Source organism: Cavia porcellus, unplaced genomic scaffold (genome assembly GCF_034190915.1).
Source record: "Cavia porcellus strain 051 isolate PalLab524CR breed Dunkin Hartley unplaced genomic scaffold, mCavPor4.1 scaffold_5, whole genome shotgun sequence".
Taxonomy (NCBI): Eukaryota; Metazoa; Chordata; class Mammalia; order Rodentia; family Caviidae; genus Cavia; species Cavia porcellus.
In genome coordinates, this window is record NW_026947488.1 from 4,165,119 (window position 1) to 4,188,325 (window position 23,207).

The following is a 23,207-nucleotide window of genomic DNA, read 5'->3' on the forward strand; positions in this document are numbered from 1 at the left end:
AGGCATCATAATCCAAGATTTGAAGTTATATTACAAAGCCACAATGATTAAAAATAAAAGAGCAGCATGGTCCTGGCACAAAACGAGAAACATGGATCAGCTGAAAAGAACAGAGGATGGAGAATAGCCCAGAGCCATTCAACTGCTGGATCTCTGAAAAGGGGCAGAAACACACTGGAGGGGAGATGGCCTCTTCATTAAACGGTGCTGGAGAACTGGCTGTCCACACGCAGAAGACTGAATCCAGACCCATCGCTCTCACTAGGAACAAAACGAAAATCAGAATGGATCAAAGATCTAAACGCTAACACAGAAACACTTAATCTGCTCACAGATACAATAGGGAAAACTCTTCACAACATGGTGTCGGCAAGGACTTTCTGAACAGAGCACCGGTGACTGGGATCCCATCAACCCAAAAAGCTTCCGCAGAGCACAGGAAACCACCAACAGAGGGAAGGGACGGCTGAAAGGACAGGAAAATATCTGCCAGTGCTTCTACTGACAGGGGACTCACAGGGACGTAGCTGGAGTCTGTGAGGAACTCGGCAAAATTAGACTCCCTGAAATAAAAGGCCTGGTCAAAACCTGGGCAAACAAAATGCATAGACATCTCTCAGAATAAAAGTGCAGACGTCCAATAAATACATAAAAAATGTTCAACATGCCTGGCCTAAGAGAAATGCAAACAAAATCTACATTAAGATGCAGTCTTAAAAAAAAAGATGCAATCTTATCCTGGAAAGAATGGCTTTCATCAAAAAGTTTAACAACAACAGATGCCGGTAAGGAGGTAGGAAAGAACACTCTCTGTGTTGTTGGTGGGAACGTAAACAAGAGCCAGCACTACAGTGTCGAGATTTCTCAAAAACTAAAAGGAGACGTTTCATTTGACCCAGGTGTTCCCCTTCAAGACATCTTCCCAAAAGAGTTAAAATAAGAGACACAGACGTACCCACATATACAGCAGCACAATTTGTAATAACTAGAGCTTGGAAACAGCATATGTGCCCATCAACAGACGAATGGATAAAAAATGTGGCATTTATGTACCATGGAGGACCACGGTGCCGTAAAGATTAACTTGAACATTTATAGACAAATGGATGCAACTGGAGATCATAGTATCAAGTAAAGTAAGTCAGACATGCAAGATTAAATATCACATGGTTTCTCTTACATAGGACACTAAACATACATATAAAGAGCAAAATAAAGAATAAACAACCTTTAATATGATCTCATCTTATTAAAAAGCTTTTATTCAATAAAAGAAACTACCAAGAAAGTGTAAAGACAACCTATAGAATAGGAAAACACTTTAGACAGGTATCCCTCAAAGGACTTCTATCAAGAACACAAAGAGATGAGAAATATCAGGCCCCACAAATTCAAAGACCCAATCCAAAAATGGGGACCCGAGATGAATACACGCTTCTCAGATGAAGAAATGCAAGTGGCAAATAAATAGATGAAAAATGTTTAACATCAGCAGTCATTTGAGAGCTGCAAATCAAAACACTGAGATTCCATCTCACTGCAGAAAGAATGGCTACCATCAAGTAATCAATAACAAATGCTGGAGGGGCTTTGGGGGAAAGAAACCCTTTTCCACTGTTGGTGGGAGTGTAGGCTGGTGTAACCACTATGGAAATCCGTGTGGAGATTCCTCAAAAACACTAGGACTAGAAGTCCCATTTCATCCAGTTACTCCCCTTCTGGGTATCTTCCCAGAATTAAAAACATCATACCACAGTGATATATGTGCACCCAGGTTTACAGCAGCACAATTTTGTAATAGCAAAATGTTAGAAACAACCCAAATGCCCATCGACTGAGGAATGGATAAAGAATATGTCTTCTTTTACACAGTGGAGTACTACTCAGCCATAAAGAAGGATAAACTTGTGGCTTTTATAGGTAAATGGATGCAACTAGAGACCATACTCATAAGTGAAATAAACCGGACTCACGTGTATAAACCTCATACTGTCTCCCTAGAAACTGAAAGAGTAAATAAATCCTAAATGTACAATAAATATTATGAAATGGGAAGAAACTGCTCAAAAGCAAAGAGGAACTAGGTGGGAGGAAGGGGAAAGGAAGGAAGGGAAAAGGAAAAATAAAAGCTCCATTACTAGTTTCTCTTGGTTCCCTGAAAAGAAAGGCTTGTGTTCATACCATCTGAGAATTTATGCCCACATCTTGTATTCCGATTAGCTACTTTAAAGACAACACTCAATGTATTAATTATTATTCTATTATTGTTACAAAATTCATTTTACTTTTTGTCCATTAAAAAAGAGCAAAATAGAAGAAAAGAAAGTTCAAATAATTCCCCAGATTCTCTAATCTGTTTCAGAAATGTTTAACTATATATGCCAATCGTTTCTTTTATATTCCCAGTTTCTTTTATTTGATGAAAGTTTTGTGCTATCGCCTTTTACTTTTTAGAAAGTCATTTTGCCTGGCCTCGTACCCTGGGGAACATCCTGACTGCTCCTGTGAGATCATGGGGAGTGGTCCAGGGGAGCAAGGGCCAGGGGCGAGGAGGAGGGGAGGGGCGACGAGAGGAACAAAGATGTGCTGTGTCCGGGAACCTAACAACCCCCTTAATGTAGACTCTGTTGATCATCACATGAGCGAAGATGGTAACAGCAACACGCATAGAAAAGGGGTGGGGAGGGAAGGGAGAGGGCAGGGGGGAGGGGGAGAGAAGGGGGAGGGGGAGGGAGGGGGGAGGGAGGCAGAAAGGGGGAGGGAAGGGGAGAGGAAGGGGGAGGGGAAAGGGAGGGGGAGGGGAGGGGATCCAAACGAAGGACACAAGCTGTAATATGTACCTGTAACCACTCCCCAGATGACTGTAAGCTGCATAAATCACAAACATTTACTAATAGAATTGTTAAAAATTATTTTAAAAAGATTACCATGCACAGTATACTAATCATTGTTATTTTCCAATGGAAATCTTGTTTCATTTTAAATACAAGATGTTTATATTTTTTCTCAATATCTGTGTGTATTATATCTTTTAGTCCTCCGCACAGCTGTCAGGGCTGCAGAATTCACAGCAGAATAAAAATCGTGTTTTCTCGCTATAGCTGTTCAGGGGACCACCTCCTGTTTCAGTGTAAACAAATCCCTCCTTTCTGGAGGATGCAGCCCTCACCAGACAACAAAACTTACAGCATCTTCCTGGACTTCCCAGGAAGTTTCTGTTTTTATAAATAACCCAGTCTCAGGTATTTTGTTATGGAAGCACAAAAGAACCAAGATGACCTCTTCACCACAGAGCGCTCCACCAGCCCTTGTCAGCTACTGAGCTGACAAGGAGCACCCTCCCTCCCTGAGCTGAGCAGAGGACGCTGCACACACACCTGCTACGTGCATAGGAGACCTCTGAAAACACCTGTTAACTCCCAAGAGTGGTTTTCAGAAGCACCTGTTGACTGCATGAAAAGACTTCAAGCAGCACCTGGGAGTGACACACGGGGCCTCCTCAAACACCTGTCACCCACTGAGCAAAGGACCTTGCCAGGCACCAGGCCAGTCTGTCCCTGCCCCCCGAGAAAGGTTGATCTCCCATAAAATGGGCTCTTGTGGTTCTCCAAGAGGAAGCCGGGCTGGAGGAGATGGGCCAGCGCCAGCCCACCTCTGCTGGTACCCAGTTCTAAGAGGCATGGAGGGCTGGAGCCCAGCCAAGGCCACCAGATGCCAGGCTGGCCTCTACTCCAGGGCACTGAGCGGGGCAGGGGCTGACTGCCCAGGGAAGGCTCCCCTGCAGAGGCTCTGGGGTGGGGTGGGGTTCAGTTTAGACATCTTCTCATAACGGTGGAAGAGTGCTCTGACCTCTGAACCCAAACGGGGTCTCTTTCCCTACATGGAAACAGAACAGACCAGGTTCTCCAGAGGCAGAGGATGGAAAGGATGTTACAACAAGAAACAAAGTGGCACTGTGGGTCAGATCTTGTGCACTGTGTAGTACAGCACACCTGGGACATGGCCACCTGATGAACGCTCAGGCCACTGACCATCTGCTTTTGCAGATGTGCCTTGGCATTGCTCACCACATGTGTGGGAGGTGCTCATTAATTAAAACTCCAGAGCGGCTGTAGGCTGTCTCATCCCTGTGTGACCTTAGGTGGGGAGAAGCCCTTTCCTGAGCTCACAGGATGGGTGCTTGTTCCGCCCACACCCTCTCCCTGTGTTTCCTCTTTGACCCAGGGTTCCAGCCCACCATGCCCAGGCATGAGTCTGATGCAGAGCTCGGTCTGCAGCTTCGGGCCAACTCTTCTGATCTCGGTCACTCCTGATAGGACTGAGTTGTACCTCAGCAAACAGCCCCCATGGGGAGCAAACAGCCTTCATGGGAATCCACAGGTATCCGTGTTCATGGGTTGGAAGAATGAATATCGTTAAGGCACTATCCAACCCCAAGTGATCTAGAATCTGTGCAGTATCTGTCAAACTTTCGATGTCATTTTCCACGGAAATTTTACCAATCCTGAAATTTGTACAGGAACATGATGGACCCCAACGAGCTAAGCTGATGTTCACAGCTGGAGACACCACCTGCTGTGAATTTTGCAGCCCTGACAGCTTCACGGAGGGCTGAACAGGACTGAGAGCCCCCATGCACTTGCATGGTTCTCAGGATTCACAGTGTTGATGTGACAGGTGCGTGGCAGGTCTCTAAGGAGCTAAAGTCTTGAAGACGATATGGGAGAAATGTCCCTTGACACAGTAAAAGCTAAAATGACAAGCCCACAGCTTGCCCACTGCATGGTGAAAACCTGGGAGCTTTTCTTATAAGATCAGAAAGGAGACAAAGATGAGAGCTCTCACCGCTTCCGCTCAACAAAGTACTGAATGTTCTATCCAGGGAAATGAGCTAAGAAAAAAGAAAAAGCATCCAAACCAGAAGGAAGGGTGAAACAAAGCATGATGATGTTTTATACACAGAAAATCCTAAAGAGTCTAAAAAACATCACAATAAACAGCAAATTCAGTAAAGTTGCAGGATACAAAATCAACACGAAAAACCAGCCTTTTAAAATATTAACAATGAGCTAAAAAAATTAAGACCTCAATATCATTTACAATAGGATAAAAGCACTTGGGGCCAATTTCACCAACAAGTGAAATATGTATCACTGAAAACCACAAGACCGTGATGGAGGAAAATGTTGATGACCCGGGTAAATGGAAAGGCAGCTGTGCCCACGGGGTTGAAGAACAGGCATCATTAAGGCACCCATCCTACCGTAAGTGACCCACAGAGACAGTGCAGGCTCTATCAGAATTCCAATGTCATCTTCCACAGAAATTTTACCGGTCCTAAAATTTGTACAGGAGCATAAAGGACCCCAACGAGCCAAAATGGTGTTCAGCAAAAATAACAAAGCTGGAGACACCACATACCTGAACTCAAAATCTACTACAACACTGTAGTAATCAAAGCAACCAGGATGGCATAGAACCAAACACATCGACAGGCGGAACAGGTCAGAGCCCCAGAACAAACCTGCTTCCAAAGTTAACGGATTTTCTATGAAGATGGCAAGAATACACAATGGGAAGGGAGGTGCCTTCAGTAAGTGGCGCTGGAAAATGAGACATTCTGGAGAACAAAACAGCTCTTATCTCATGCCACATACCAAATCACTGTGAAATGCATGAAGCACTTTAATGTAGGAACTGCTAAATTAATTACCAGAAGAAAACGAGATGTTCCACCACACTCCCTGGGTAAATATGTCCTGTGCACGATCCCAAAAGGAAAGACACAAAAGCAAAATTAAGCAAATGAGATTGATCAAATTCAAAAGCACAGCCAGCGAAACCTGTGAAAGCCCCACAGGTGGGGAAAGAGCACATGGAAGCCACCTGTGTGACAGGTGAGGAGCCAAAACGTAACACAGATGTGAACGACGCGTGGCGGGAAAGCAAAGAACGCAGGCTTTTAAAAACGGAGGGAAGGATGCGGACATTTCTGAAAAGCATACATATATGCACATGACTTCTAATCAGAGAAAAAGAACATTAAAACCACAGTGAGATTCTCACCTCACCCCTGTTAGAAAGGCTATCGTCAGAAGGATAAAAGCGTCAAGATGTGAGTAAAATCTTTATGTAGTTTTGGTCAGGATGTGAATTAATGTACATGGTATGGAAACTGTACGGAGTTTCTCAGAAAACTAAAAACAGAATCACCATATGTGACGGCAATCCTATGTGTGATATACATGCAAAGTAACTGAAATCAGTGTGCATAAGAAATCTCTGCAGTCCCATGTTAAAAGCAGTGTCACTCACCCTAGGTAAATGTCAGCAGCCCATGTAACATCACTGGATAAGTGAACAAAAACTGTGGTGTTTTACACAGGGAGTATTACTCAGATTTTTGAAAGGAAATTCTGACACTTGTAGCAACCTGGATGACCTGTGAGGAGTCACACTAAGTGAAATAAGCCAGCCACAGAATGACAAACCTTCAGAGTGTCCTTAGACAGGAAATCTCCAAACAGCAGTGGACAGTGGGGTGGTTACCAGAGGACTGGGGAGAAAAGATAGTGATCAAACAGGAAACAGGTCCAGTTAGACAGGGGGAAGGATCTTTTGTGATTACACACAACTCTAATAAATAGTGCACTATTTCAAAATTGATAAAAAGTTAGATTTTCTATATTTGTATCACAAAAAAATAAGTATATAAGGTGATGGGTTTGTCTCTCCACAAAGTATACGTGTAAGGAAACCACATTGTACTACATAAAAATATAATGTATAGTTGTTTGCTAATCAAACGAGACTTTGATCGCCAACTCTGGCTAGTTTAGGAACATGCATTTCATTAGAGTTCTCCAAACGCAGCAGCAAAGGTGCTGTATAAACACCCCACAGAGCTGGACATATAATGTGAGTCCAGACATCCAAGCACACGTGTTTGTGAATGTCCGTGTGATGTGTGCATTTTAAAGACTCAACTCATATCTCGGTGTGCTGGCACTTGCCTGTAATGCCAGCTACTAAGGAGTCCGAACAGGAGGATCACAAATTCAAGTCCAGATCAGCCAACTTAGTGAGATTCTGAGTTTTTTTGCATCTGCACATTCCCCAGGAGATCAGGTGCCCAGGTTGGAGCTCAGAGGATCAGCACTCTGCATTGATCAACTCATTAATGAGAATGTGTCTGAAGCTGCTGTTGGAGGTGTGGCCTGGTGGGAAGAGGCGTGGCTTGGTGGGAAGGGGCAGGGCCTGGCGGGAAGAGGCGGGGCTTGGGGACCTAGAAAGGTCCTTCTTCTTGCCTGGCTCCTCCCTTCTCTCTCTGCTTCCTGCTTTGCTTTCTTCTACCAGGCCCTTCAGTCATGCCCACCCTGCCTTTCGAGCTAGCCAACCATGGACTAAAAACCAAAATAAATCTTTCTTCCTCTAAATGTCAAGTTCTGTGTCCCAGGTACAAGGAAAATAAAGTGACAAATATACCCTGCCTCAAAATAAAATTGTAGGGGGCAGGGAATCTAGCATAGTGGTAGAAGGCTTGCCTAGCAGGCACCAGGTCCTGGTTCAATGCCCATCACAAGAACACAGAAAGACAAGGACTCACACAGATGTGGACTGCAGGTCCACCATCCGCAAGGCAGCCTTGCAGCCCAGAGTTGCACGCAGAGCTGACACTGCGGTCCCGAGCCAGAATTCCTCTGCTCTGGGAAGCCTCAGATTTGCCAAGGCTCATACCTACAGGGGCCTCAGGTAGCATGGGTGTAAAGAGCTGCCTGGACGAGGCAGCCACATGGGCCCCCAGGACTGGCCTTCTCCGTGGGGAGGCTGTGGAGCACAAAGCCCAGGCCTCAGGCCCCTGCAGAGGCCAATGCTGCTCCTCCAAAAGGGAACACATGTCAGTTCTTTTTGAAGTATGCAGCTGGGCCGGCATGGTGATGCACACCTGCTGACCCGGGACTCTTGAAGGCTGATACAGGAGGGTCACAAGTTCAGGCCCAGCCTGTTTCAAAAGAAAATAAAATCTAAAAAGAGATAAGGTTGCAGATCAGTGGAAAGGCCTTCATGCCCCAGTACCCCAGCGGTTGGGGTGCAGCTGTCCTGGGAACTGCTGCTTTGAGATGCAGAGGCCAGAGAATTCTCCACTTGTCTCCATCTGCTGCTCATTCCTCAGCCTTGAAGGCACCCATGGGAGGCTCTTGCCCCAACTCCACGTCGTGGAGCATGGAGTTCACCTACAGAGCGAGTTCACCACAGTGAGTGCAATGCCTGGCACCTGCAAGAAGCTCCCCGGTGTGGGGGTGTGGAGCTAGAGACCTTCTGCATGAGGCAGGCACTGTGATTAGGCAGTAGAGTATTTCATTGCTAACCAAGGCAGCTGATAGTGCTAATTCCCATCATCTCTCCCAGCCCCGTGGCAGCCATGATTGTTACTGGACTAGCAGGTCCCACTCCCATGGTTCCTGACCTGCTGTCTCTCCAAGCTGCCTGTCAGGTGGCCACAGACCCCAGTTCTCTGTGCATTCTGCAGTCACTGAGCATGTCAGTGTCACCTGCTGGGTTTCCCCACCTTCCAAGAAAAGTCCTGTGAATTTTCCGTGGTGCCAGATTCAGGTGAGTCCTCCCCTCACACAGGTGGCTTTCCACCTTACCAAGCGGATTACTGCCAGGGGCCTTTCCACGCCCCTCCCACAGGTACTATGGGGTGTGATTGACATGGCACAGGTGAGCGTGCAGTTCCCACATGTCCACAAAGGGCGGTCCTAGGGCTGCCCAGAGGCCACCTCTTTGTGTTTAGACAGCTCGAAAACCCCTCTCTACGTGGTGGTTTCTACTATGCTCATCTGTCCACACAGCCTCACCGGGAGCCCTAGACAGAGCTGCATTCTCTGAGTAGAGCAGGGTCTTGACTGTCACTCACGGTGGAATCTGCTACAAGGGATGTTAGTCCTGGCAAATATCTGGACAGTTGTGGAGAAAACAGGAAACAGGGCGTTGGTGGACACCGATGCCAGCATGGCAGCGGTCACCCAGCCCAGGAGCAAGGACAGGCAGGCATGGGACTGCAGCTTGGCAGAATGCTTGCACCAGACCCTTGGTTGAATCCTCAGCATTTAAAAGAAAACGGCTGGGGCTGAACTGATGCACCTCTAGAAGTGTCAGTGCACGCAGGGACTGGGGTTTATGTCTTTCCAAAACCAGACCCGAGTTGGCAAGAGGGGTCATTTCTTGCCATTAGCAGTGACAGCTGTGGCCAGGCAGCTTTCCTCACCACTGTGGGTTGGGAGTCAATCTCCTGTTAACCTTTTGCCCACACCTGCAAAGACCCCCCCAGTCAGGACCCTTGCAGCAGCCACGCAGGAGCCCTCCTCTACCCCAAATCTGGAGCTGACCCTCTCCCTCATCTCAGCCCCGCCTGTGCCCCCCACATTCGCCACAGCAGGCCACTGACAAAGCGTAAGCAGCACCAACCAAATGCAGCCTGGAGGGGGTGTTGTGGACGCTGTCCAGGCCATGCACTGGACGTGCTAGTGGATGCCCGTGTGGATCCTGCCGGACCAGGCAGAAGGCCGAGGTGAGGTCCGGCCCACATCAAAATGGAACAGACACGTGTGCTTTCCGGGGTGGTTTTCACACTCTGCATGAAAGGTTCTGTACACGTGGGTAACATTTTCATGTCTCACAGGTCACCTGGCTATTTGAGCAACAAAAGCACATCTTACCATACCTGACACACTGGGTAAGGGATTTCTTGCATCCTTCTCATTTCTTCCTTAGGACACAGAATGTGGCTGGGGAGGAGCGAGTGCACATGACTTCATTTTAAAAGGCAATGGAGACTGGAGGAGTCTCAGGTTCTGCTTGTCACCGCAGAGCATCTCTCAGGTCACTCCCAGCTCAAAGGTGCACACGTTGCATCTGCCTTGGGCACGGGGTCCTGCTGCGGACCTGGTCCGTGACGTACTTAACTAGACTCCACTGAACCTTTTGGGTTGGTCACCTGTCACAGCACTGTCACCCACACAGGGCCCACCTCTCAATTAAAGAAAGCCCTCCTTCCCACCGAGCACACTGATGTGTCTGGAGGCCTTTGCAGTGGGGCACGCCCACCACTGGCATCTCGGGAGATGCTCACAGATGCTGGCCACACGCTACAAAGCGCAGGGTGGCCCCAAATAATGAGAAATCCACAGGTCCACAGGTTGTTGGCAGGAGCACTTGGACCCGTGGGGCACCTTCTTGGAGGCAAAGCCACAGTGACAGAGGCCTGCTGACAACAGACGCTTCTTTAGGGGGCTGCACCCCTCTGTAGCTGCAGCAGAACTGCACAAGTCACTGTGTCCCCAGCCCACACTCGCCAGAATCTTACCCACATCCCCACATCACAGTGGAGTCCAACATGCCGGTGCCACCCCAGAGTCTGCCCCACTCACCTGGGTACCCACTGACATTTACTGCCTCCCAGAACAAGGGTGAGGGCATTATGTCCGCCCGAGGTCCTACAGCCAGAACCTCATGGGCGGAGGAACGGGACGCAACACCGCGCTGCACCGGCCAGGGGACCCCTGAGCCCTGGGGACCTCCACTCACCGACATCTGCCAAGCACTGACCCAAGGGGCAGGACCAAGGTCAGAGGAGAACCGAATTTCTGCACAGGGTGGAAGAGGGCCGAGCAGAAGCACAGGAAGGGGAAGCCACGCCCCCTGGTGCTGGCTTTTTAAGCAACAGCGCCTTTGCGCCTATGCTCCGCCTACCCCTCTCCTAAAAGCTGAGGGCTGGGCTTCATTTGCAAGTGCTGCGCATTAGGGGCGCATTAACGACCCCAGCTGTCCCAAGGGGCCCTGGAGCACTCCACGCCTCCCTATTCCATGAGGAGGACGAGGAGGACCTTGAGGAGAAGGCTGCCACCTGTGTGCTGCGTGCCTTTGACGAGCCTTAGCAGTGCCCACAGTTGCATGCAGGACGTGCCGCTCCCACTTGCAGTCTGTGGAAAGTCAGGGCCTGCTGTGCCGTGAGCTTGGGAGCCCTGGCCAGCGTCCATCACAGAAAGCAGAGCCACGGGTGTGAGGTAAGGAGCCTGAGAGTCACTCTACCTGGCCTGGAAAAGGTGGCTGAGGGCAGGAGTCACCTAGAGAACTTGTCCTGGCTTTTCTTCCCCCAGGACAACAAGGTGCCCTGGGTCTGTCCCGCCACCCGGGGAGCAAAGGGAGCAAGTAAGTCTCATGGTCCTTGTTTCTCACCAAGCTGGAGAGCAAAACCACCTCCAGGCCCGCGGCACTACCTGGCCTCTGGGCCGAGAACAGGTGCACCATGGTGGCCGCAGAAGTTAAGACTCTGGTGAAATTGAGGAACGGCTGAGCGAATGAGACCGACAAAACTGAGAGCCGAGATTCTGTTAGCTCCAGAGAGGGGATCCTCTGAGCAGGTGATGAGACGCCCGGCTGTTCGAGGCTCCCACTCTTCATGGAGTGGGGGAGGGGAGCCGTCAACATCATCATCATGATTATGACTCCAAGCCTCACCCCCACTGCGCACAGCGATCGAGCGAGCGGGAACTGCCTGGAGGTGAACCATCCCTTCCGGGCCTCCTCACGGCTGCTTTCACTCCCATTTTATGGACCGAATGATGCAGATGCAGAGAAGCTGCAAAACTTGCCCGAGTCCCAGAGCCGGGAAGAGATGGACAGAGAAAGGCACAGTGACCAAAGCCCACCGGGTCTCTCCACACGTTAGGCCCAGAAAAGATCCGGGTGGGTCACAGACGGCTTCACCATAAATGCCCAGGCCGCTGGTGAGGGCTGTGTCCCCCACAACTCATATGTCAGAGCCCAAGCCTTGGTGACAGGTTCAAGGTGGGCTTTGGGAAATGGCTGGGCCACAAGGGCGCCTGTGTAAGCAGGGACGCAGAGCAGCCCGCTTCCCAGCATGGGACAGTGCAACGCCAAGGGGCCCTCACCAGACTCCGGCTCTGCTCTGCTGGCCTCTGGATCTTGGACTTCCAGGCCCCAGGACTGAGAGGTAAAAGCTTCTCCTCTTTGTAAGGCACCTGCCATGGTGTGGTCTTAGCAAAGCCGGGGACTGCTCAGGCCCTCAGGGTGCAGCCCATCCACTTTGTCCAGGCCTGCAGCGCCCACACTGTTGTGACTTGCTGCAGTAGAAAGGGTCCCTATCCCAGGAAGCTGGGCGGGCAGCTCAGAGGGCGCTGCAGAAGGTCCAGGTCCCTGCACCTCCCTCCTCCCCGCAGTCCTGTTCCTGCAGAAGCGGCTCCACCCTCCCCTCCCTCATTCTTCCTCCCCTGGGCCAGGCTCAGGGACCTTGCAGACAAGCCCACGTGGTCCCCAACCTTGGGTTCAGAATAGAAGGGACAGAATGTTAATATCTCTCTGTCTCTGTCTCTGTCTCTGTCTCTCTCTCTCTGTGTGTGTGTGTGTGTGTGTGTGTGTGTGTGTGTGTCTTATTTGTGTCTTTCTTGACAGATATTAAAACTTGGATCTTGGGGTGGCAGCAGCACAAAAAAGTTCTTTATAAAACTCGCCTGTGCTGACTTGGAGACAGGCGCTCCCAAGAACCAGCTGTCCCCTGGGGTTACACGTGCAGAGTGACGGTGCCTGCACGTGAGCCTGTAAATGGGCACGCGGTGTGCGCACACCGTGAGCTCTGTATCCAGCACGGCATGGAAACACACAGCCTGCAAAGCACTTTTCTGTATTGGAAGAGACACTGCAGGTGCGTTGCCTGGAAATTCCACTGTTAGACCTGGCTAAGGTAAACAAGCCCACCATGCTGACTCCAGCTGACAGACCGCCCACCTCCCAGCCATTCATGAGCCAGCTGCTGCTGCTGGGGCCGGAAGCACCAGGGCCATAAGTTAATTTTTAAAGCAGAGGTGTGAAGATATGACTGATGGTGAATTCTGGGTCATAAAGTTTTGACACTAGAAATTTCCTTGGAATGTTCATCCAGGGCAGGATGATAGCACCCAGGCTCCACGAGAAGTGTGTGTGCGTGTGCAGGTAGACGGGTGTGAATGGTGGGCGGTTAGGTGGAAAGCCCATTAATTTACTGCCTGGTGCTATTCGGCTTGCATACCACATATCAATCAAGAGGGCGGAACAGGGCCGGAACTCAAGACACTGCGGAGAGAAGCCAGTCATGCTGGAGAATGTAATCAAAGCTTCCTGCACTTGATTTCAGGGCCTTGGGAACCTCCAAATTATGTGCCCTGGGAGTGGAACACAACCTAAATTTGCAAATAGATGGAAATTCTGATTCTCACTGGTCTTTCAGCCAAGAGCGTGGATGAGTGGGTTGATTAATTGATTGACCGTGACTGGTAGCAGATCTGGGGGAAGTCCAAGAACAGTCAGCGAACTGTGCAACTGTCTGCACTTTGGACTGCCTTACAGGGTGGGGAGCCCTTTGTTGGCACACCTGAGTGAGGACTACTGCTCGTCTAGGTCCTGTTATTCCAAGCCCTGCCCTGAGGGCGAACAGTACAAACCCAGAGCTGGAGCTGTGCAGGTGGGAGCTTGGGTTCAGGTTCCAGGCTGGCATCCATTAACTGTGAGGCCTTGGCCCACACATGTGGCCACCCTGTGCCTCAGTTTCCCCTTCTGTAAGGAGTGATGTCACCAAGTTGTGGGATTGCTTGATAATAACCTTGAATCAGTGCCTAGTGTACAGGAAGCACCCAATAAATTGGGGGGGCACTGTCATTGTCTAATAAGTGTGCCCCAGAGTAGGGAAGGAACTTGTTTAGGGTTACACAGCCAAAGGGAGACACGGTCTAGACAGTGGTTCTCATCCAGGGTGACTCTGCCTCGTGGGGGACAGGTGGCAGTGACTGTCACCATTTTCAGTTGACACACCCAGACATGCATCTGGTCAGCAGAGGCCAGTGCTGTGACTAGACATTCTGTACACATGAGAACTAATATCTAGCCCTCCAGATACAAGCTCCCTTAGTGTCTTAAATCCCTGCCGTTTCAGAAAAGGATGACTCTGCCCCCTTTTACTCCAGGTACAGGTCTTCCACCCTGTCCCTCCCCACACTAGCAGGAAATGCCTCAGACATGGTAGCATTTAGGGTACAGTGTCAACTTGCCCAGGAGCTCCGCGGGGCACAGTTATGAGTGTATCAGGGTGAGTTGTGGGCTGCGGCCTCGAGGTCTATATCTGCTCCTCACCCACCCTCTCCGCCCCTGCTCCCCTGCCCCTTTCCTGGCTACCATGAACTAAGCAGCTTGGCTCTGTGGTACCCTTCTGCCATGATGCTCCTGCCTTGGAGCCAGCTGACCAGCGACCGAACCCTGCAAAACCGTGAGCCAAGTTAAGCCTTTCCTCCTTCCAACTATGGGTGTGAAGTATTATGTCCTAGCAGTGGGAAAGTTGGCTAATACACAGGGCTCTACGGTCAGCCTCTGGGAAACAGAGACCTGTGCACACTCCTCACCAGAAATGATGGAGTCATTCAGCGCCTCTTCGTCCTGATACAAAAGCAAGTCGTCCTTGAGCTCGGAATTCAAGATCAAGTTCTCTTTGTTCTCCTCAGACTCTTTAGCTGCAGTCCGCTTGCTCTCCAAGGCCCCGTCAAAGCTCCACGCCTCCTCCCTCTCCTTGCCGCGCTCCATGCTGGACGTTCTGGAGAGGTGGACATCTGCCCGCTTCTTGGGGGACCCTTTGCTTTCCCGCCCTTGAAAGCTAAATCAGAAGAACATCTTGGGTTATACACCACTTCCTTCTCCCAGGAAACCAGGAAATCAACTCAGGGGCTCATCATGAAGTGGGTAAACGTGGCCACAAATACATGTAGCTTCTCAGCTTGTGTCCACAGTCCCTGGGCAAAGAGCTCTAGAGAGATCACAGGGCTTAGAGGCCCAGGGAGTTCAAAGACACCATTCTGCAAAGCACAGGACACGTGTAATAAAGCATGGCAATGCATGTGCAGGAACACGCAGCTGGGGACCTCAGGAGAATTGAGGAGGGTCCTGTCCATCCAATATCCCACCAAACCACACATGAACTCTGCGCCCTGCTTGGCCAGCAATGATGCCCTTTCCTTAGCCTCAAGCCACAGTGATCAAAATAAAGATGTGGCAGTGGACACAGGGCTTCAAAATAAAGAGGAGAGGGTGACATAGAAGCCTCGGGTCCTGAACAAAGAAGACAGCCCCATCTCTCCCAGCCACTGCCCCTCAACCTCCTGCCACACCCCAACCCAAGGGCCTCCTGGGGGTCACTTTCCCACAGCCACGACCCTGCCCACCCCTTCCTGGAATGGGGGAACCAAGGCCAGCAACACAATCTGAGTGAAAATACGAAGCCCTTGTTCAGAACTTGTTAGAAAATTTCAAGGTGGTGACAGCAGAGCACGAAACCCAGCTGGCCCTGGTGGGAACCCTGGTGGGAACCCTGGTGGCACAGATGTCCCCTGCGGGGACAGGGCCTCACCTGTCCTGGCGGTGCTTTGTGGCCAGCGCCCTGTGCAGCTCCTCTATGACGCGACTGGGCGGCAGTGGCCGGTGGACAGCGGTGAGATGCGGGGACCCTGTGGGCGTGGACAGCTGTCCTCGGAGGGGCGGGTCAGAGCTCTTCACCCCAGGACCTTGGAAGAGCACAGCTTGGCCTGGACACGGGGACAGCCAACACGCACGTGAGACTTTATCCAGAACCAGCGCTTTGCTGGGAGACGGGAGTGGACCGACAGAGAGTGCACCCTTGTGCTGCCACAGTGCCAGACCCCACGAGGACCCAGGCCCCGCTGCAGAGCTGGTGACCAGAGCTGGCATCTCCTTCCAGTTCCCACCTGCTGAGCACCACAGATTTCAGCACCCACGTCTTCCTGGCAAGGTCCTGGGAGAGGACAGAGGAGCCTCCTCCGCGGCTCTGCCAAGCATGGGCTTCCTGGAGCCACACTTTGTGTGGGACCCCCGCGGCCTCTCCAAGCTCTGCAGTAGCCTCTGCCCTCCCCACACCATCTTGTCATGTGCATCCCCACTCTGCCTCTGCCCTCGCAGAGATGGGGGCCTTGCGGGAAGACAGTCCACCCCCACTGTGTCCATCTGAGGTGATGCGAACTCCTGACCCAGGCCTGAGGCACCTCGGCTGCCCTGCCTTCCCCTACGCCCCTCTCCCTTCTAGTCCCCAGAGGCAGCACCCTGTCTCCACACTGGGCCTCTGCATCTGCTGTTCCCCTGCCTGGGATGCTTTTCCCTTCCCCTGGAGCAATCCTCCTCCCTCAGCATCACAGACGGCCATGAATCCATCCTTGATTGGAGCCCTGACAAGGAGCTCAGATGCCTGAGGCTGCCTCCACCATAGGGATCAGTGGCTACCTGACACCCCTTTCCCCAGCAGGGCTCTCTCTGCAGGGCCTGCTTTCTTGCCCACCTAGGAGTCTCTGGGCGCCCTGGCCGGTTCCTCATTGTGAGTTCTTTAATGCTAGCTCCTAAAATGTGTGCAGGGGACAGTTCTTTATGCAACGTAAATGTGAAGACAACTCAGCCGCACTCACAGAGTCAGACACAGCGAGGCCTCTCTTCCTCCTTCCACAGATACTCCCTGAACTGGAGCTGGAAGCCAACCCAGGCGAGGCCATGGGCCTGCAGAGAGCACCTTGCTGTTCACAGCCGTGACCTCTAGTCTGGACCCGCCACCATCCACCTGTGTGACTCTGGGACCCCGGGGCTCAGCCCCTTTCTCTGTCAGGTGAGCCATGGGCCCCCAGTATTCTGTTCCCAAGGGACTCTCGGCGGGGTGATTCCAACAAATCAATTTGATTAAAATCCCAACAGGAAGAAAAGGGGCCTAAGTGACTCTGAATCACACCACCCCGCTGCAAGCCTGGATTGGGGGCAGCACCAGTCACCGTGCATCTCCCAAAGGCAGGAGGGACGTCGCACCTCTTGCAGAGGACCCCATTGTTTAGCTGCTGTAATGAGTGCCCAGCCCGGTTTTTCCAGGCAAAGTCAGGTCAGGAGCTAACAGCACAGGCAGACACAGAGAGAGAGAAAGCAGAGCATTTCAGGGAGGGAGAGTGGGAAGGAGGAGAGGGAGAGGGTTAGGGTTAGGGCCAGGAGGTGAGGACGCCCCGCAGAGGGACCTGAGTGCTGAGATGGAGGAGGTGGCAGCACAGCACTGCGTGGCCCCACGTGGCAAGCCAGCGCAGGACAGCACAGGGTTCCAGGGGCACCTCCCTAGGGTTGGCCCTGCTCCACACGGTGACCACATCCTGAGCACCCACTGGGGACCCTCAGTGTCACCGGCCCCTCTGTTGCTGTCCAGAGTTGCCCCTATGCCTTGCTCAGCTCTATGAGAAAAGTTTCAGCAGACCCAGTGCCCATGGGGAAACCGAGGCTGGACGGCTTGCGGCAGTCACTCAGCTCGGCTGAGCTGTGATAATGCCTGGGGTCTCTGTGCCACCTCGAGCTACCCTGTGAAGGCAGGAAGCTGGGGTTCGGGGCAGATGGCCGAGGGTCGCATGGCTCGGGTGCTAGCCAGCTGGGTCCCCGGGGGCCCTTGCAACCATGCAGACTGTCACCAGCAGCCTGGGCAGGGCAGGCTGGGTGTCGGCGAGCTCTTCACCTGCACTGGACCCTGCAAAGGCCATGGGGAATTGGGCTCAGCAATGGACTGGAGAGGAAGGACCGCAGACTGGAGCTGCTACCGCCTGGATGGGCCCTCTAGACGCGAAGACCTTTCAAAAGAAGAGGCGGCAGCTGGCCCAATGGGTTCTCCAGAGCCACAGGGGTGTTGGGGAGAAACCGGGGTTTCTGCTTCTCTGCTGCCATCTAAGGGCCACAGGTGGAAGTGCCCACTCCCCCCAAGGAAAGGAAGCTCGGGGCACCAGGCAGCAGGAACCTGGTTCCAGGTCACCCTGAGATTCCCTGGCCGTGGCACCCAGAGGCTCAGCCTCATTTCCAGGGAGGTAGGAAGCGGATATAGGGCACCCATTGGCCCATCTGGCACCGCTGCTGGCCCCTGCTGTCCACCAGGCCGAGGGCAGAGGTGAGGGCCAACCAGTGGGCGCCATGCTCCTGAATCCTGGGCAGCTGAACCACCACACATGGGGTCTGCAGGGCAGCTCTCCGGTTTGAACCTCAGGTCTGAGCCAGGGGCCAGCAGGGAGGCTCCTTCAGGAGCTCCCAAGGGGTGGAGCCAGCACCCAGGCCTCTCCCCCAGCTGCATAGCGCCCCAGTGTACAGCTGCACCCCTGCAGCCTCCGCCTCCATCTCCACACACTCTCAGGACACTGTGTCCCCGAAGGGACCTCAGACCCAGGACCCGTCCTGACCCAGAGAAGCTCTTTGCAGCTTGGTTGGCATGGCTCAGGCTGCAGAGGCGGGCGACATGGGCCCCTCTGCCCACCCCACTGTGCGCCCTTCCAGCTACCACCCTGGGGTCTGGTGCTCTGCAGGCCCACGACAGAGAATTGAGCAAACAGCAACCAGGAGGGAGAGGAAGAGAAAAAAGAACTCTCCAGCAGAGAAGCAGGAATAGAAGACAGACTGACTCAGGAACACCCAGACAGGAAGAGCCCCCTTGGATGCTGCTGCACCCGCACCAGGGGGCTGTGTTCTGGCAGCTGCTGCCTCTGACCTCTGCAAAGACACCGCCCATGAGCCAGGGAAGCCCAGGCAGTACACAGTGGACAACACAGGGTCACCTGGGAGTCTCCCCCAGGGCCATGCTGCCCAGAACCCCAGGTACAGAACAGAGAGGTGAGAACCAGCCCAGAGTGGGAATGCCAGCAGGACAGCCGAGGGACAGAAGGGTGGAGGAAGAGAAGGGGAAGGAAGGGAGAGAGGGAGGGAGGAGACAGCACAGCACAGACCTACCTGGGATGGTTTTCGCAGCTTTGCAGCTGGCCTTGGGCGGCGGTGTGGGCAGCAGCGGGGGGCTGGGGAGCTGGCCCGCGCATCTCTCCAAGGGTCTGGGAGGGCTGTCCAGGGAGTCAGACCCGGCTAAGGCTTGAGAGAGCTCGTCAGGGGTGGGCAGGAGGCCGCCGGCGTCTGCTTCCTCCCCGCTGGATGCAGAAGGCAACTTGGCTGGTTCCAAGGCAAACACAGTGGAGAGGCACAGTGAGGGGCAGAGCCCGCGGGGTGCAGCGGGGGCACTGGAGCGGGCCTGGGCTTCCGGTAGGGTCGGGAGAGCCATCGGACAGGAGGCCTGGACACTGTCTCCATCAGGTGCCAGCAGCCGCCCCCTGACAGGCCCCAGGATCAGACAGGTCTGGGCTCAGGCCGCCTCTGTGCTTACTCTGTGGCCTTGGTTAAGTCAGTAAACCTCTCTGTGCCTCGATGTGCTCAGGTGTGACCCTGTGCTAATGACGGGAGCCCCTCACGGCTTGGCCCCAGGTTTAAGTCAGAAACAACAGTGAGACACCAGAGGACACACGGAGACCACACCCTGGCAGCCCGGTTGGCACGGGCTGGGTTTCAGCACCCTCACCCCAGCCTACTGACCTGGTGAGGGGTGGGGTAGCGAGGGGCACCCCCAGGAAGGGTCTGCCCACCTCAGGTCCTCATGCCTCTCCCGTTTTCTCCCCTGCATCCCTCCTGCAACAGGGCCCCACCTGCAGCTTCTCGGGGCTCTGAAGCCTCGGACTGGGGCGGGTTCTCACAGCTCCAACTAAAACCCAAACCCACTCCCCCCCCGAACCCCCAGGAAGAAGGGCAGCCCGGAGACAAGCCTACCCTGGCTTCCACCCTCTTCCCATCCATGGTCCGACCCCTTGCAGGTGCTCTGGGAGGCAGACGCAGGCAGTGCCCTTCTAGGACTCACAGCTCCGGACAAGCCGGGGCCCACCTGCCCTGGGCTCAATTCTCTGCAGTCCCAGTGTGGTAGCCAGAGTGTGTGCCCACACTTCCCCTCTCCTGTCCCTTTCGCCCTGTGCCTTGCTCCAGAATCCAGCTCATGGATGGGTCCTGTGAGCTCCACACCACAACACACCTCAGCAATGCCCACCAGGCGCCACCAAGTACTCCAGACCTCTGCAGACCCCGGCCACCACGTCCAGCCCCACTCTTGCCTGATCCTAGCCCAGGCCATTCTCTGGAGCAGGGTCAGTGAGCTGTGCCCAGCCAGATGGGCAGCGACCTCAGCGTGGGCTGTGTGGGATTTGCTACAGTTATGGGTTTGGTGCAGAAGTACTGGATGCCCGTCTAATGCAGACAGCAAAAGCTGTCTGGCTTCTCACTGATGGGGCTCTTGGACCACCTCTCACCCTCTGGGCTGCTAGACAGAAATGCCACCGACCTGTCCACACAGGACAAGTGGCTGCTGCGGCTGGAGTACTGAGCTTTAATTTTGTATCACTGCATTTAATCTAAAGAGTCCTGTGGCAGAGCAGGTCTGGGCTGCAGGGAGGGACACCTAGCGTGGTGTCGCTGCGTAGCTGCCCAGAGCAGCATGAGGTGGCCAGAGAGACACAGTGGGCCAGATCCAAGCTGGAGCCAGCAGCCTGCAGCTCCTGTGTGAGAGCTCGGGAGCAGCTCTCTTTCCAGAAGCAGAGAGAAGGGTTATCTATCTCCCGCTTGGTCTGGTTTGGGTTGTAGGGTATGGTTAAAGTACACTGCAGTTTAGCCACTCATGTGCTGTGTAGCCTTGAACAAATGACTTCACTTCTCTGGACCCATTTGCTTATTTTAAAAAATGGCATTGGTATAAGTTGATACTGTGCATGTTCTTCTGAGAGTGCTGGACACCACTAGGAAGAGCCAGGGGACTCCCTGGGTGTGGAATGTCACCTGCAAGGGCATTGTGAGGTCTCCTCTAACTTGCCCAAGACCCAGCAGGGGAGACAGGCCCAGATCAGGCACTCAAATGTCACACTTATCTGTGAGTCTGCAGTTCGGTGACATCTGTCACGAGATCAGCTGCAGCCCAGAGGGATTGAGCCCAGATGTCAGCAGCTCCCGTGGGTGCTGAGGTGCAGGATGTGGGAAAAAAATAAAAAGCAAGGACAGCACTGGATGAACAGCTGGCCCTCCCCAAGCTCCAAGAAGCCCTCGCTGTGACCTCAGGTTCCAGCTGTCATTGTGCAGTGATGTCCTCATTATGCAAGGATCTAGGCCCTCACTGAGGGTCAGAAGCCGACAGCACAGTGCTTGGCTCCTAAGACCACATCCCTGACCTTCACTACGAGGTCGAGGTCGGCAGCCCGCCAGAGGGGCCAGGCCAGCACCACAGACGGGGCGCCCTCTGCAGGAAGGCCCTACTATGTGCAGGGAGAGTCTGGGTGGGCACAGGCCAGGCCGCAATGCAAATGGAAAGAGGTTGCACTTCTGGATTTTTGTGCATGCTTTTTAAACATCTTTTAAACATTTTAGGGCTTTCAAACATTTTAAAGAGCGATCTGATGCCGTGCATTTAGTTACGTTGGCTCTTTCAGGAAAGGACCCAGTATGGCCAGGCTTCTAACATGTTAGATCCCAGGCCCGCAGCAGGGACAAGACCTCGGGATAGCCCAACTGAACCACAAGCTGCAAGGGACCCCATGTCCCATGCACTGTGTCACAGGGAGCCCTGCATGTAAATAGGCTGCTCTCCTTGGCTGCACTTAACCCCGAGGATGATGGCAGCCATGAACACATGCTCACAGGTATTTCTGAGAGCCCTCGTGCATCAGGACCGGGCTAAGTGCTTCCCAGGGATCGCCTAATTCAATGTGAGCAGCCTGGAGGGGCCAACATGCGACACCCCCACTTACAGTTGCTAGAACGGGCTCAGGGGTTAAGTGACTTGTTTACAGGAGTGCAGCTTAGTGAGGGGTTCAGTCATCTTTGGTCCCAGGCCAGCCTGGTGTCCGAGGTGCCCGCTGCTCATGAGGCCCCATCTCTGTGCCTTTGGGAGCTCCCTGGCCTGTGTGCTCTCTCCTCACCCAAGGGCTTCTGTCTGGGGCTCTTTCCAGGCTGAATGAGCCAGTGTGTGTTCAGCACTGAGGACAGCGCCCACCGTTCTTAGGAGAGTCCCCAAAGCACTGGGGTAGAGGGGCACTTCCCAAGTCACCAGCAGGGCCAGGATGGCTAATTGAACACGCCACGTGTGTCCAGTCTTTCTTAGAATTAGGCTTGGGCTCCTTAGATGCTGTGGGCATTCCTCTGTACTTGCTGTGCTTTCATTTGCTATACAAAGGAACTCATACCTTTATTACAATCTATTTAGGAAGAAGAAAATCTCTCCCACTGCCCGGAATGCAAAACCAAGACAGCCTGCCCCAGCGATGAGAAGTAAGCACTGTGACGTTACAGTGCTTTCTCGTGCTCAGGTGCAGCCCTGGTGAGGTCATCTCATGGCCCCAGGGGCTCGGGACTCACACGGGAAGCCACAGGTGCACAGCCAGGGGAGGGGTGAGGCTGCGTCCCCCATCCTGCCTGCCTGCTGCCAGCCTCTTCTCTGGGTAACTCCACTGTGCCCCGTCCTCAGGACCCAGCTGCCTCCTGCTGTCCAGTCCCAGCCCTGCCACACTCAGTCACGGGCTGACGAGCCAAAGCCCCTGTCTTTCCTGCTCCTTGGCCATCCAAGGCCACCTGCCCAGCCTGTGGGAACAGCCTCTCTATCACACGCCGCACCCGGTCACTCACACACAGCAAGGACAGGGCTGCCTGGTGGCACCGGATGCTCCCGGTCCCCAGAGCCAACAGTATTTGGTCTCCGGATCCTCCCAGATCGATCTCATCAGCCCTGCTCTCCACCTGTGTGAGAGATGCGCTCTGTGCCTGGCAGACTCCCTCCCCTTGAGCTCACTGGGCAGGTCCAGCTCTTCTTGAGGGTCAGAAGGCAAGAGCAGCCAGGGAACAAGCTCCTCCCCTCCTCGTCTTCCTCCTCCCCTTCCCTTCCTCCTCTTCTTTCCCTCCCCCTCCTCCCCTCCCCCTCCTCCTTTGCTTCTTCCTCCTTCACATTCTCCTGTGCCCCTCCTCCTCCACACAGCTATGGCCTCTGTACAGCAACTCAATTCCAGCACCCCAAGAGTGGCTAAGGCAGAGGGAGCAACCACCTTCCTCCTGGCCCTGCACAGAGAGCCCACAGGGAAGCAAGGGCCCCAGGGTGCTGGGACAGGGCTTCACTGACGCTGGCCAACAGAAACACAACTGCTGTCCCTGCTTAGGGCTTAGGGTCGGCCACCTGGGGCTGACCTGGGGTCAGTAGGGCCCCTCTGGAGCCACAGCTCTTCAGATCCCGAGTTCCCACAGTGTCCCCCAGCTGA

General features: G+C 53.4%; 1 protein-coding gene and 1 long non-coding RNA gene across 5 annotated transcripts in view; one reads left to right on the forward strand and one right to left on the reverse strand.

Moving 5' to 3' along the window:
* Phactr3 (phosphatase and actin regulator 3) overlaps positions 1 to 23,207 on the reverse strand; it is a 212,272-nt gene that overhangs the window by 51,019 nt on the left and 138,046 nt on the right. For all 4 annotated transcript variants that reach the window (XM_063248092.1, XM_063248091.1, XM_063248093.1 and 1 more), the window contains exons 5-7: positions 18,838 to 19,047; positions 15,452 to 15,626; positions 14,454 to 14,701 (exon numbers count right to left, since the gene is read on the reverse strand). In XM_063248092.1, coding sequence (XP_063104162.1) covers positions 14,454 to 14,701; positions 15,452 to 15,626; positions 18,838 to 19,047 — 633 coding nt within the window. The remainder of the gene's footprint in view (positions 1 to 14,453; positions 14,702 to 15,451; positions 15,627 to 18,837; positions 19,048 to 23,207) is intronic.
* Positions 10,577 to 14,459, forward strand: LOC134475939 (uncharacterized). Its single transcript, XR_010047269.1, has 3 exons — positions 10,577 to 11,069; positions 11,163 to 12,019; positions 12,478 to 14,459. It is a non-coding gene; the product is annotated as an uncharacterized LOC134475939 (long non-coding RNA).